Genomic DNA, 14,118 nt, shown 5'->3' on the forward strand with positions numbered 1-14,118 from the left:
TTTAAAAAGATATCTGGAAAGCATCTTGTCCCTCGAATCATCATCATCCTCATCAACGGCGCAACAATCGGTATCCGGTCTAGGCCTGCCTTAATAAGGTACTCCAGACATCCCGGTTTTGCGCCGAGGTCCACCAATTCGATATCCTTAAAAGCTGTCTGGCGTCCTGGCCTACGCCACCGCTCCATCTTAGGCAGGGTCTGCCTCGTCTTCGTTTTCTACCAAGATATTGCCCTCAAAGACTTTCCGGGTTGGATCATCCTCATCCATACGGATTAAGTGACCCGCCAATCGTAACCTATTGAGCCGGATTTTATCCATAACCGAACGGTCATGGTATCGCTCATAGATTTCGTCATTGTGTAGGCTACGGAATCGTCCATCCTCATGTAAGGGGCCAAAAATTCTTCGGAGGATTCTTATCTCGAACGCTGACAAGAGTTCGCAATTTTTCTTGCTAAGAACCCGAGTTTCTGAGGAATACATGAGGACTGGCAAGATCATAGTCTTGTACAGTAAGAGCTTTGACCCTATGGTGAGACGTTTCGAGCGGAACAGTTATTGTAAGCTGAAATAGGCTCTGTTGGCTGACAACAACCGTGCGCGGATTTCATCATCGTAGCGGTTATCGGTTGTGATTTTCGACCCTAAATAGGAGAAATTGTCAACGGTCTCAAAGTTGTATTCGCCTATCCTTATTCTTCTTCGTGTTTGTCCAGTGCGATTTGATGTTGTTAGTTAATTCGTCTTCGGTGCTGACATTGCCACCATATATTTTGTCTTGCCTTCATTGATGTCCAGCCCAAGATCTCGCGCCGATTGCCGCCTGCTCGATCTGGATGAAGGCAGTTTGTACGTCTCAGATCGTTCTTCTCATGTCGATATCGTCAGCATAGGCCGGTAGTTGGGTGGACTTAAAGAGGATCGTACATCTTGCATTTACCTCAGCATCACGGATCACTTTCTCGAGGGCCAGGTTAAAGAGGACGCATGATAGGGCATCCCCTTGTCGTAGACCGTTGTTTCTCCGTTGTTTGTCCCTCGAATACCGGGTAAAATTTAGGATAAACTATTTCAACATTTTTTATTGCGTCATTTTCTTTTTACAGATGCTCTCCATTGGATGCGGAAGGTGAAATTAGAAAAGCTTTCCAAGCAGCAAAGAAGAAACACTTTAGAAAAGTCTGCTTGTCCAGAAATATTAACAATTCATCGAATGAATAATGTAAAATTTATCAGTTTTCACTAGATGTGCACTGATTAAGTCAAATCAGATTTCACTATACAATGTATACAGGGTGTTTGGAATTTTTGAAATTTTCTGAATAAGCTATATGTCGGGCGGTTCATGATGCAGTTGTAGGCCAAGAAGTTAATTTCATTTTCGAGTCCTGCTGCAGGCATTTTAATGTATAAAAAAATGCCGCCTTTACAATACTAAAATCATAATGACTCAAAAACTAACTGCGATAGATGGGTCATTAAAATGAGGCTGAATCGTAGCTAAGACTTCTTTTTAAAATATAAGTCAACATGTACAAATAAATTAAGTTGTCCGGATAGCCGAGTGGTTAGAGCACAAGGCTATCATACGGAAGATCGCGGTTTCAATCTCACTGGTGGCGGTGGAATTTGAATCGTGATTTGACGTCGGATACCAGTCGACTCAGCTGTGAATGAGTAAATGAGTGAAATCAGGGTAATAATCTCGGGCGAGCGCAATGCTGACCACATTGCCTCCTACAGTGTACTGTAGTGTACCGTTAAGGTTTGAAGTGCTCTAACACATTTCAAGGCCCTGATCCAATTGGATTGTTGCACCAACAATTATTCTTTTTCATGTTAGTACGAGTATTTTCGGATTTACTTTACTTTCTATGCACAAACAATGAATGTTATGTTAAATCTGATTGCGGAACTAGGTCCGCGGAGACCAAATAACTCAGTCCCTCAATGATTATAATCTTACTAATTCCTGAACAGAATTTTTAGAGCTACTTTTGGTACCAGTTGACAATTGACTCCACGCAATGACAAGCCCTATCTAGGTTCGAACTAGTTGTACATCATTTAGAAATTAGTTCTAGAACAGGGATAGAATTTGCTTGATCGTATCGTAGATTCATCATGAATATGCATATATGCACGTTCCGATACGGCGCACAACGTGATAAGTGCGCCAAAGTTACACTATCATCAACTTAAATCGGTAGCAAACCAATTGTACCATGGCGCAATTCCGCTAGCGAGCTGCGTTGAGTTAGCGTATCAATGCAAGAAATTTTACAGCATTACACACACAAAGTCCCCACGGAATATATCACAAAAAATATTTGTTTTAATTGCGAATTTCTGTATGCTTAGTGAGTAGCAATAGATCCTCATTGTAAAAGTGGATACTAATGCAAGAAGCTATGTCTGATATAGTTCTCTCCAGAACGAACCCGTCTTGTAAGGAAAGCGCCACTGAATTACGTAAAAACGGAAGTCGTATACATAAAGTTTGCTACATAAGAAAACCCAAACTCTATCATATTTGGCAAGGATTCTAATAAGTGCCCGGATAGCTGAGTGGTTAGAGCGCAAGGCTATCGTACGGAAGGTCGCGGTTCAATTCTCGTTGATGACAGTGGGATTTGTATCGTGATTTGCCGTCGGATACCAGTCGACTCAGCTGTGATTGGGTACCTGAGTGAAATCAGGGTAATAATATCGGGCGAGCGCAATGCTTACCACATTGCATCCTACAGTGTACTGTACCGTTACGGTCTTGAATGAAGTGCTCCAACACACTTCAAGGCCCCGATCCAATATGGATTGTTGCGCCAACGATTATTATTATTATTCTAAACCGGGGCAATCTCGAAACGACTTGTTCGTATATCGACCAGATAGCTGTAAAAGTGATGATTGAAAATGAGATGCATTAGACTCATATTAAGATAGGGCGGTGATTCCGTTACTGACGATGCTACGCAGTGGAACATATTATCTCAGGAATGTCGGCGAATGGGACACTCTACGTGGTATGTAACTGCCTGCAAAGAGAAAATAATGGCACCTAATCGTGCTTGATGTACTGCGCCCTATATAAGGAAGGAGCCTATAATAATAATCGTTGGCGCAATAATCCAATTGGATCAGTGCCTTGAAGTGTGTTAGCGCACTTCATTCAAGACCGTAACTCTTTAAGGCGATCACTTCACATTAAGGAAAATATCAGAAAAGACCTTATTATATCAAATTACCCCTCGTTAAAATATCTGCTAATAATATTTTTCTGCGAATCCCCCCCCCCCCCTAAGTTCATCCTACCTCCGTAAACTTTTCAGTTTGCTGACTTTCGACAGCGCTCCGGTCGTAAATTACCTAGATTATGGAGAACGTAAGATAACTTCCCTTTGACCTGATTCGCCCGCTTCAAGACTCTTCGTAGAATGTACTTATAATGAGGATATTTGCCATTAAGTCGCAAGGTTTCCATGGAGAACCATGCAGGCTGAGTTATGGCAAGTGGTGATACTTGGTACGATTTAGCATCCTCCGTAGATTCCAGGTTTATTTTCACAAGCTCCAAGGTTTATTTTCACAAGCTACTTACTAATCTGCTTAGGTTAGAAATGAACGAAACAAACAAACAAACAAGAAGGAAGGAGCCGCGTGGAGGGGGTCCTTTGGTTCATCAGTTATCCCTACAGTGTAGCAAGAATTGTGTTCTGCAAAATTCGTCGTTCACAGCACTCCGGCGCCATGATTTGACAGGCTTCTTATTCGTAGTTTGTTATGAAAATAAACCAATGTCTTTCTGGACTCAACGAATTTTAATGTGGTAGGCTTCCTCGGTGCCATACTTGGACATGTTGACCAGGAGTCTGAAGGCTCCTTTCTAAAAGGCTGTCCGAATCATGTGGAAATCACCAGTAGTTCTCCACTTTGACGCTTGCCCAACAACATTCTAGTTGGTGCCGGAAAAACGCGACCGCCACAACTACGTTCTAAGCATTTCACTGACGGTCGTTTTTATTAAGTACTGACAATTTTCACGAAATCCTGATTCAGAAGCTGTCCGATTACCTAGAGGCACCCAGAAAGGCTAAAGAAACAAAGTGCAACAACAAGTTCCAGAATTAAACAGAACGAAACCTTTCAATCGTAGAAGGGAACACCATTACGCTGATTTTTTTATCGTAATCGGAAAAATTGTTGAAAAGTAAACAGGTTATTCAGGAGCAATAAAAATGAATTTAAATAGAAAACTGTTTATGTGTCGCAATTCTTTTTTCAATAGTAGTTATAAGGCTTTGTTGACACATCAATGGTGCTTACACTAGGATTATTTGAAAATCTTCCCTTGATTGAATTTGCGGCCATCTTTATCAGTACCCGTCCAAGAAAAGTAGTTCGCTACCAGTTTCTTTGTTTCTTCCGAACTCGGATCCAACTTCTTCCAATCATAACAATCGTAGTCAATCTGCCAATCTGGTGAAAGTGTGAAGGCCAAGTCCTTTCCGCGCCAAACCCACAGACCCGAAATTGTGCTGTTGTTGTCTTCGCCAAAAAGACAAACTGAGGCAAAAGCTTGCTTACGCATTTTGTCCAACCTTTGGAACATGCCCGTTATCAGATTGCAACTCATGAATACCTTGGTGAGTTCGTTATTGTATTTGTATTCGCCGAACCAAATAGAGTAGTTTTCAGGATCGAACTTCTCCCAGAAATATGGAATTGATTTCGCCTCATCTTCATTGGAGTAGAACCGTTTGAAAGCGTCCATATTAAATGTTCCTTTTGGTAGAAGATCGAATGGATCTTTGGATTTCTCCTCGTGAATTTGTTCTTCACCATCTTCCGTTTCTTTTTCCTTCTCTTTTTGTTTGGTTTCCTCCTTCTTCGGTTCAGCCGGCGGTGCTGACAATTCACTGCACTTCTTCTGGAACTCGGCGAAACGTTTTGGGTCATGTTTAAGGGTCTTGGCACACAATTCAAAGTTCTCCACTACTTTCTGAACTTGAGGCTGGTTCAGGATTGTGAGAAACCACCTGGTTACACTAGCATATTGGGTGCGAAGCGATGGTTCTAGCACATATTGATATAAATGTAATAAATTACAGAATACCACAATGTCCGCCAATGTTATACGCTCCCCAACCAAATAGGTGTCCAGAAGGAGTTTGGAGTTGAGGAGTTTGAGAACTGCCGTTACATCTTCCTTACTGCGGTTCACTGCTTGCGCCTCATAAGGCATTATCCCTAGCAATGGAAAAACCCATGCGCAGGACGCTGGAAGTATCTCGTTGTCGGCGAAACTCATCCATTGTTGCACTTCCGCTTGATTAAAGCTATCCTTGCCACCACGCAAATCCTCACTAGCAAGGTAGTATGCGATTGCGTTGCCTTCAACTAAACACTTCCCGTCTGCTGTTTCGAAAGCGGGGACCTGAAATACACAAAAATGTTCATTTTTCGTCGGGTTACCCCACTTGAACAGCTCTAAATTCTCTACTGTTAGTATGCCTGACGGCTTGAAAGTTAACAGCATAAACTGACCTTGCCCGTCGGGAACTTCTTCAGAAACGGCTTCTTCTTGTTTGTGTCGCCGAATATAAAGTCTTTTGCCACCTCAACCTTGGCTCCAGAGAACTGTGCCGCAATCAGACCTTTGTAGGCACGGAAATTTTCCGGGTACGTATACAATTTCTGCAATGAAAGGGTCCTTAGATGAAGAAGTAACATGTAATATGTTTGGAAATTATTTTAAAATGCGGATGACATAGATTTTCGTCGATCCGCGAGACAATCACTACTTACTCCGGCAGCCATCGTTGACGTTGAACGGGGGAAAGAGTTGACACCAGGTCGCGCTTAAGAACCAACGGCAACTGTCAAAGAGTCGTTATTAGTCAGAACTGCCAGACCAAGTTTTTTACACTAGCTAAAATAGGGAAATTTCAAATTTATCAACACCAAGCTGGGAAAAATGGCATTCGTTATGAAAACATTCAATATGCGATTTTCTTTTATGAAAAGTTAGAGACGTATTTGCGAAGAAAGGTGCATTTTTAGAAAAGAACAACTACAAACTGTTTACCGAAAACTAGTGACAAGCAAAATTTTAGATTAAATTAAATTTAGATTACTTTATTGTAAGTTAATTGCATACATTTAAAAAAAATACGAGAAACTAGAAGCCTGATGCTTTGGATATGAAAAGTTTTGTTTTATACGAGACGAGGAACTTTCAATGGATGCTCTCCCTAGTGTACACAGACTAGACAAGGTAATATCATCCGAACATTAGTTTCGCCATATTTGAATTTGGTGACGTCATTTGGGTTGTGATTTCGTTGTCGTTGCGAATATTTTTCTTTTTAAGACAAATTTATGGGAAAAATTGAAAATGGTGAGGTACACTCTGTGCGCGTTGTGATAGTTATCAAGGCAAAAGAGGAAGCACCCTGGGATTCTTTCGTTTTCCGAAAAGTGAGACAATTGGAGTGTGGAGTAAACTTTGTGAAAAGTGTAGGAAGATCGACTTCAAAACCACTCGTGTGTGTTCAAAACATTTTGCGCAAGACGATTATAAGCTCCAAGTCATACTTCTGGAGATTGTGGAAAGCAAATGGCGGTTAAAGGACGACGCTGTGCCGAGTCAGTATTTATGGCAGCAAGGTAAAGCGACAGATCCAAAAAAGTAAAGCTCACCAGATAAAAAAAGGTGGCACAAGATGCTGTATCACTCAATTTGAAGATGAAATTTAAAAAATAAAGAAAGGTTAGACGCTTTCATCCAAAATAGAGGCATAATTCATCAGACGTTACCTCGTTTTCATCTTGCGAGCAACGTGACCGAAAAGCAGTAGCTAGGTATTATTTTCTGCTTATATATATTCGTCGTGCCTCCTTCTTGGACGAAACCGTCTAGCCTTTGTTCTTTCTTTTGGTACTTATCCATGAACGAAGGGTCCGCGCATAAAAGTAGCGCAGCAAGTTGCTGTGTACTTAATGTAGTCCATCATTAAGTTGGTGGTGGGCTTAGCACTCCTCACATAAATAAATAAGTAAATTCAAATTTAATTTCCGATAATTGTATTAAATTTAAGAAGAGATTGCAAGTTGTCAAAGCGAAATAGAAAGTATATCGTCTGTTCAATCAACTCGAAAAGATGCCGAAGTTCAAATAAAGTAAGTTAACATTAGGGTGGAAGTACGTTTGTTTCGCTAACCTAAATAAAATGTTTAAAACAGAGTTAACCAGGATTGTAGAAAAGAATTGGAAATAATGGGAACGGGAAAACAGGGTATTTTTAGGAATGAACAAATTCGGAAAATAGGAAACCCGAATAAAAAAATGCGTTGGAGTAGTGAGGATATTTCTTCTGCCATTTCTCTTTACTCTACTGGACCACGAGCATACAGGCTTAAAGCAAGAGAAAAGTAGCGCTGACACTAGCGCCAAAAATAAAGAAATAGGTTGTAAAGATAAAACCAAATCATGGATTCTGTGCTGTAACTACTATCAAAATCAAAGTACGATATTTAGGAACGGCTGTGTGTTAAGTACTTTTGAGTATGATAAAACCAACAACTGCTACTTAAATTATTGACGTCCACAGCCACTAAAGAAAAGAAAATATGAAGATTATTTATTAATTTTGTGTTCATATTACGTTTATGCTCTTTATTGAACATCATCATTATTGAACATAAACATGATTAATTGATTTTGTTATCAATGAATTTTGCAAATTTTTCTTTGAATTTCTGAAAGTGAGGTTGTTTGTAATTGAATGCAACATTCGATTGGTTAACAATAAATTTTAGTTATGACCTCTGATCATCTTGCCAAATTGGAATTTCGTTATGGAATATCTCTGAGACTTTTCTACCGATTTTCATAGCTATGGGCTTCATTCATAGATAGGATGACACCGACAAATTTTACTTGATAACTTTCCTTTAGCCATAATAGTTATAAAAGTATTTCCATGCTTCAAGATATATATGTATGGCTAACCTTACACGATCAGTATTTCATCATTCTGCCATAAGTGAATCCATCAAGAATCGACTGATGGACTGACGTGTTTAGTATAAACGAGACGACAAAAAAACTTTTCTTGTATGTAAATATTTACAAATTCGAACTATTCGGAAGTCATGTTCCGATTAACAACACAATGACAACACTACACTCAGATTCAGATTTCTGCTTTATTTATTGAGTAAAGAAACAGAAATAAATCTACGATACAAACAATATATATGTATATATTAACTTGAAAGCTCAAGCGGGATCAATTAAGTATGTAACGCTAAATTACGGAAATATCCGGCGTAGCCGGTTAAATGATATAAAGGGAAAAAGTGGAATGTCCATGCTCATTTGACATAGCATGTGCTTAAACCTAAAAGTAAGCACAGACGTCGAACCAAGTTAGTAATCAAGTTCCCGGTTGCAGTGCGGTTGCACGTCTGTGGAGAAATTCCCCATACAAACTCAAGTTACGTCAACGATTGCAAGAACATCAAAATCCTTTGATATTTGGTGGATGGGGCCTCTAAATATGAATCGGTTGTGAATCGGTTCGGTGTGCGCTTGGTTATTTGAAAAGCTTCCGGGCAACTTTAATATGCTGTGAACCCTTGAGCAGTTCACATTATATGTATGTTGATATGATGTACATATAGTCATAAACCAGACCACTCCAGATAAGAAAAATGAAACGACAAATAGAGATAAATTTGAGACGCGAGAATCAATTTTCTGATTAGGCTTAAAATGCGTATGAGCAGAAAGATGCATTTTAATGAGTCGACGCGATAATGTATTTCAGATAATTCGAATGAGCGTTTCATTTTTCTTATCTAGTCAATAGTTCAAAGGTTGATTATAAGATAATGTTGTCCACATATAAGGACACGAAAAAGACATGTAAGCAGCAGTTGAGTTGTTAGAGTTGAGTTTGTCGAAACAAATAAAATCATATTAATAAGTAAAGCGTGCGTTTTCACTTTCAAGGAAACATATATCTATATGATTGCAAGATACTATATAAATTACAATTACTGAACTTAGACTGCGCTCTTAGAACTAATATACATCTTATTTATATTATACATTCATTTCATCATTAGATATTATTTCACTTATTTTCTTAAAAAAAATGAGAATCTAGTTTGTCTTCTAAAAGACTGAAACCAAGAGGGTAATCTAATATTTATTCTCTTATCAACAAGTTCGTGCTCTAAACATAAAGATAATAATCTTATATTTATTTTCTTAATGACTGGATGCGCATGTGCATATTTATTTGTCTGCAAAATTTGATGCCAGGATTCGCCGGTCCCCCATGAAGATGATGTGGTGACGTAACTTATAATATAGTAATACATAGTAAATGTATATATTAAATGTTTTAGATGCGTACTCCGCCTGTGGAATACTTTTAAAATTGAAAAGAACGTTATTTATGTGAAATTGGTGGTGAGAATTATATTTATTTAAAATATTGATTCTCTTGGTTGGTTTTGATGGTATGGGGTGTTATTTGGGTGGTTTAGGGTAGAATTGAAAGTGGAAGACTGTGGAGTTATAATTATATGATTACATTAATAAAATCTTGTCACTATGTAAAATTAGATTGGATTTTACGGATGACCTCTTGAACTTCTTTTATACTGGACGCACCGTACAACAGATCATCCATATAGAACGCGTTCTTTATGATCCAGTTGACCTCCTCATCAGGAGCATTGTCGTCTGCCACCTGATGAAGTGTTCGAATTGCTTGCCAGGGTGCACAGTCTAACCCGTAGCTTACCGTTTTCAGGTAAAACTCTTCTATCGGTTCATCAGGCTTCTTCCGCCAAAGAATCCTCAGCCTGATCTGATCCTTCGGTCTCAAAAGTATCTGCCTGCGTATTCAAGTTAGAATGTCGAAAATATGGTTTTGCGACTTTGGTCCGGGATGGATCATCTCGTTAAGGCTAACGCCACTGGAAGCATTGAAGACATTAGATATGGGATATAATATACCTCGCCAGTGTCAGCGTGATGACCCTTTGGAACTTTAGCTATATGGCCCAAATTAAAATATTCTCTCATAAGCTCATCCGATTTGAGCTTGTGGTCTTTGTTTTTCAACCACCTTTTCTCTTAAGCGAGATAGTGCTGCACAGCCTTGTGGTAGGAGTTTCCTAGCTTAATATTATCTTGTCACCACGGGGTCTGTACCGTGTACCGGCCATCATTCTTTCGGTAATGACCCTTTACGAATAGGTCCGCATAAATTTCATCATCTATGCAATTAGATTCATCTCTACTTAGGGGCATATCCTAAAAAGCCTTTAAGTCATGTTCCCATTTCTTGATAGTGACATGCGTTGAGGTGAACTTCGAACTTCGAACATTCGGCCGGGCCAGAGGACGGATTGTCCCCTTTGCACGGATGCATGGCAGAAAGATGTTGCCTTTTGCATTTTTCGCATTGGAGATTCTTGCGTTTGTTGCACTCTTCCCCCCTAATATATTTGTGGGAGACACAGTAAATGCAAACATCCTTGTCGGTACTATCAATGAATTGAGGACACTGGGCTGTGAAGTGCTTCCTCATACATAAGAAGCATTTAGTCCAGTTTCTCTTTTCACCATCCGACTTGGATGAATGCTAGAAAATATAGAGGAGCCAATATAGACTCGGACCACTATCTCGTTGGCATAGTGCTCCGAGCTCGAATTACGACACCACCTACAATCCCCTCTGACAATCAGGTGAGAGTGAACACTGAAGCCATCCACAACACAGCCCTCTGCGACACCTATGAGAGGGAAATGGATGCCGCAATAACCGCAGTCAACAGAGGTCCTGGAGATGAAGCATCAACAAATGATCTTCACAACCACCTGAAGAACGTTATCATTGATACGGCCACAAAGATACTTGACCCCAGCCGCAAAAAAAGTCGGAACGGCTGGTTTGACGATGAATGTAAGCTAGCAACGGAACGGAAGAATGCCGCATACCGAGTAATGTTGCATTCTCAAAGAACGCGGGCACGCGTAGAGACTTATCACGAACTCCGTCGAGCGGAGAAGCGACTTCACAGACAGAAAAAGGAAGCCTGGGAGAACCATCAAGTCTGTGAACTAGAAAAGTACAGAGAGCAACCGCACCAGGCGCGGAAGTTTTACCAACAAGTCAGCAGGATGAAGCCTTATACACCTCGATGCTCATCATGCCGAAACAAAGAGGGAAATCTGATTTCCGACAGAATGGGCATATTAGAGCGATGGGTTGAGTACTTTGATGAGCTTCTGAACAACCAGAACATTGGCGAATTGGAGGTCCCGCCCACTGAAAACGACGGACAAATACTGCCACTATCAAGTATAGGAGAAACAGTCTGTGTAATTCATTGGCCTAAAACTCATAAGTCGCCAGGAGCCGATGGAGTTACAGCCGAATTGGTTAAATATGGAGGCGACCATTTACACCAAGTGGTTCATCAACTGATGCTCAAGGTATGGGACAGTCAATCAATGCCTGACGATTGGCAACGAAGCATTATCTGTCTCATACATAAAAAGGGAGATATCACACAGTGCAGCAATTATAGAGGTATCACGTTGCTGAGTACCATCTATAAGATATTCTCCACTATCTTGCTAGGCCGGATAGCCCCATACGCCCAGAACATCATTGGTCCATACCAAAGAGGCTTCACTCCAGGCAAATCAGCAACAGATCAGATTTTCTCTCTGCGGCAAGCGATGGAAAAACTGTTGGAATATGGACAACAGTTGCACCATCTGTTCATCGACTTTAAAGCCGCCTATGATAGCATAGCCAGGGTAAAACTGTATACGGCCATGAGAGAATTCGGTATCCCGACGAAATTAATAAGACTGACTAGGGTGACCCTGACCAATGTGCGAGGCCAGATATAAGCAGCAGGATCCCTCTCAAGACCATTCGACATCAACAACGGTCTACGACAAGGGAATGCGCTATCATGCGTCCTCTTTAACCTGGCCCTCGAGAAAGTGATCTGTGATGCTGAGGTAAATGCAAGAGGTACGATCCTCTTTAACTCCACCCAACTACTGGCCTATGCTGACGATATCGACATCATGGGAAGAACCACCCGAGATGTATAAACTGCCTTCATCCAGATCGAGCAGGCGGCAATCGGCGTGAGATCTTGGGCTTTATACCAATGAAGGCAAGATAAAGTATATGGCGGCAACGTCAGCACCGAAAAAACAACCAATCAACAACATCAAGCCGCACTGGTCAAACAGGAAGAATAAGGACAGGAGAATACAACTTTGAGACCGTTGATAATTTCTTCTATCTAGGGTCGAAAATCATAACCGATAACCGCTACGATGATGAAATCTGCGCACGATTGTTGTCAGCCAACAGAGCCTATTTCAGCTTACAAAAACTGTTCCGCTCGAAACGTCTCACCATAGGGTCAAAACCCTTACTGTACAAAACAATGATCTTGCAAGTCCTCATGTATTCCTCGGAGCAAAAAGAATTGCGAACTCTTGGCCGCGTTCGAGAGAAGAATCCTCCGAAGAATGTTTGGCCCCCTACATGAGGATGGACGATTCCGTAGCCTACATAACGACGAAATCTATGAGCGATACCATGACCATCCAGTTGTGGATAAAATTCGGCTCAATAGATTACGGTGCGTGGGTGACTCAATCCGTATGGATGAGGATGATCCCACCCGGAAAGTCTATAAGGGCAATATCTATGGTAGAAAAAGAAAACGAGGCTGACCCTGCCTAAGATGGAGCAATGGCGTAGGTCAGGACGCTAGACAGCTTTTAGGGATATCGAATTGGTGGACCTCGGTGCAAAACCGGGATGTCTGGAGTTCCTTATTAAGGCAGGCCTAGACCGGGTACCGGTTGTTGCGCCGTTGGTGATGATGACTTGGAGAGCAAGGTTATCTTCTTCTGGGCTTTTCTCTTATTCCCAAGATCTCCGCCTTGGATATCCCAGTTAGACCATCCCAACCGGGGGACATGACCGCATATCTATTTTCTAGGAATCGGTCGATGTCATTTACCGTAACGGGCATTCTTGGATCTCGCAATGTTAAGTCGAACTCCCTCCGAGTTGTCATATCCATTCTGCGCGTGAGGATGAATGGAATGAATGGAATACTTTCATCTGCATTGAATCCTGTTTTCCGTAGGTTCTAAACTGCGGAATGCATGGTATCCAATGGTCTTCCCAGCGATTTAGCCTCCCTTTGGTTTATTTGAGGTAAGTCAACTAACGCCTGAATTTCCTTTTCTATTAAGGCCCGTTGATTACTGTATCTTCGGTCAAAAAGAACCCATGCTTGCTGGTAATTCTCTCCGTATATCCCTAAATGATCGATAACACGTTTTGCATCGCCTCTCAACTTGCCCTGAAACATCATTAAGCGCTCCACAAAACTGATTTCAGAACCATCTTATACGGAGTTAAAAAGGTATTCCCACTGAATATTGGAATATCTGGAATTCGTGGGGTGGGTCTAAAATGATATCCTGAGTTCGAGGGGGGGGGGGGGGGGGGGGATGGTTTGTTCGGGTCTGGCTGGGATCCAAGAAAGATTCTGAGCGGTTTGACCCAAGAGCCCGCAAATATTGTGGGCGGAGCTGACTAGGATCTAGTAAATAGTCCGGTGGCATTTGGGTGGGGAAGGGCCCAAGATTAGATGTACGCGGTTCGTCTCTCCACGTTGGGTTGGCCGCTTCACCTTGGAGTCCGTCTTTGACGTCTAGGCCCAAGTCTCGTTCTAATGACTCTATTTCAACGTGTTTTAGGACGCCCCCTTATTCGAACTTCCCTCACCGGGATCTATATAATTTTGAGCCGTTTGCTGGAGTTTAGGGACTTCTTCCCTAACTGGCCCCAAAGGTAACGGGTCGGCCTTTGTTTGCCTCTCCTCAGCAATAAGAGAGGGATGAACTCTCTCAACGAGCTCCTTTGCTTTCAAATAAACAGATTGCATGAGTCCCAGTTTATTCTCTCGGAAGTATATTAAGTCTGTCGATAGATTCAGCAATAGGAGCCGTTTATGTTCTGAAATGAACTCTGAATAGATCTG

General features: G+C 41.2%; 1 protein-coding gene across 1 annotated transcript; it reads right to left on the reverse strand.

Annotated features, from left to right (window-relative positions):
- Positions 1-4,243: 4,243 nt before the first annotated feature.
- On the reverse strand, positions 4,244-5,918 carry LOC119651476 (elongation factor 1-gamma). Its single transcript, XM_038055086.1, has 3 exons — positions 5,809-5,918; positions 5,548-5,697; positions 4,244-5,437 (listed from the first exon to the last, which is right to left on the reverse strand). The coding sequence occupies exons 1-3, from the start codon at positions 5,818-5,820 to the stop codon at positions 4,334-4,336; spliced, it is 1,266 nt and encodes a 421-aa protein (XP_037911014.1). The 5' UTR covers positions 5,821-5,918; the 3' UTR covers positions 4,244-4,333.
- Positions 5,919-14,118: the final 8,200 nt, after the last annotated feature.

Source organism: Hermetia illucens, chromosome 3 (genome assembly GCF_905115235.1).
Source record: "Hermetia illucens chromosome 3, iHerIll2.2.curated.20191125, whole genome shotgun sequence".
Lineage (NCBI taxonomy): Eukaryota > Metazoa > Arthropoda > Insecta > Diptera > Stratiomyidae > Hermetia > Hermetia illucens.

What these genes read in the sequence shown, in the direction of transcription:
- LOC119651476 (XM_038055086.1), bottom strand. An exon ending in AGAAGTTCCCGACGGGCAAG is followed by an intron (nt 5,438 to 5,547) that starts GTCAGTTTATGC and finishes TGTGTATTTCAG; the next exon opens with GTCCCCGCTTTCGAAACAGC.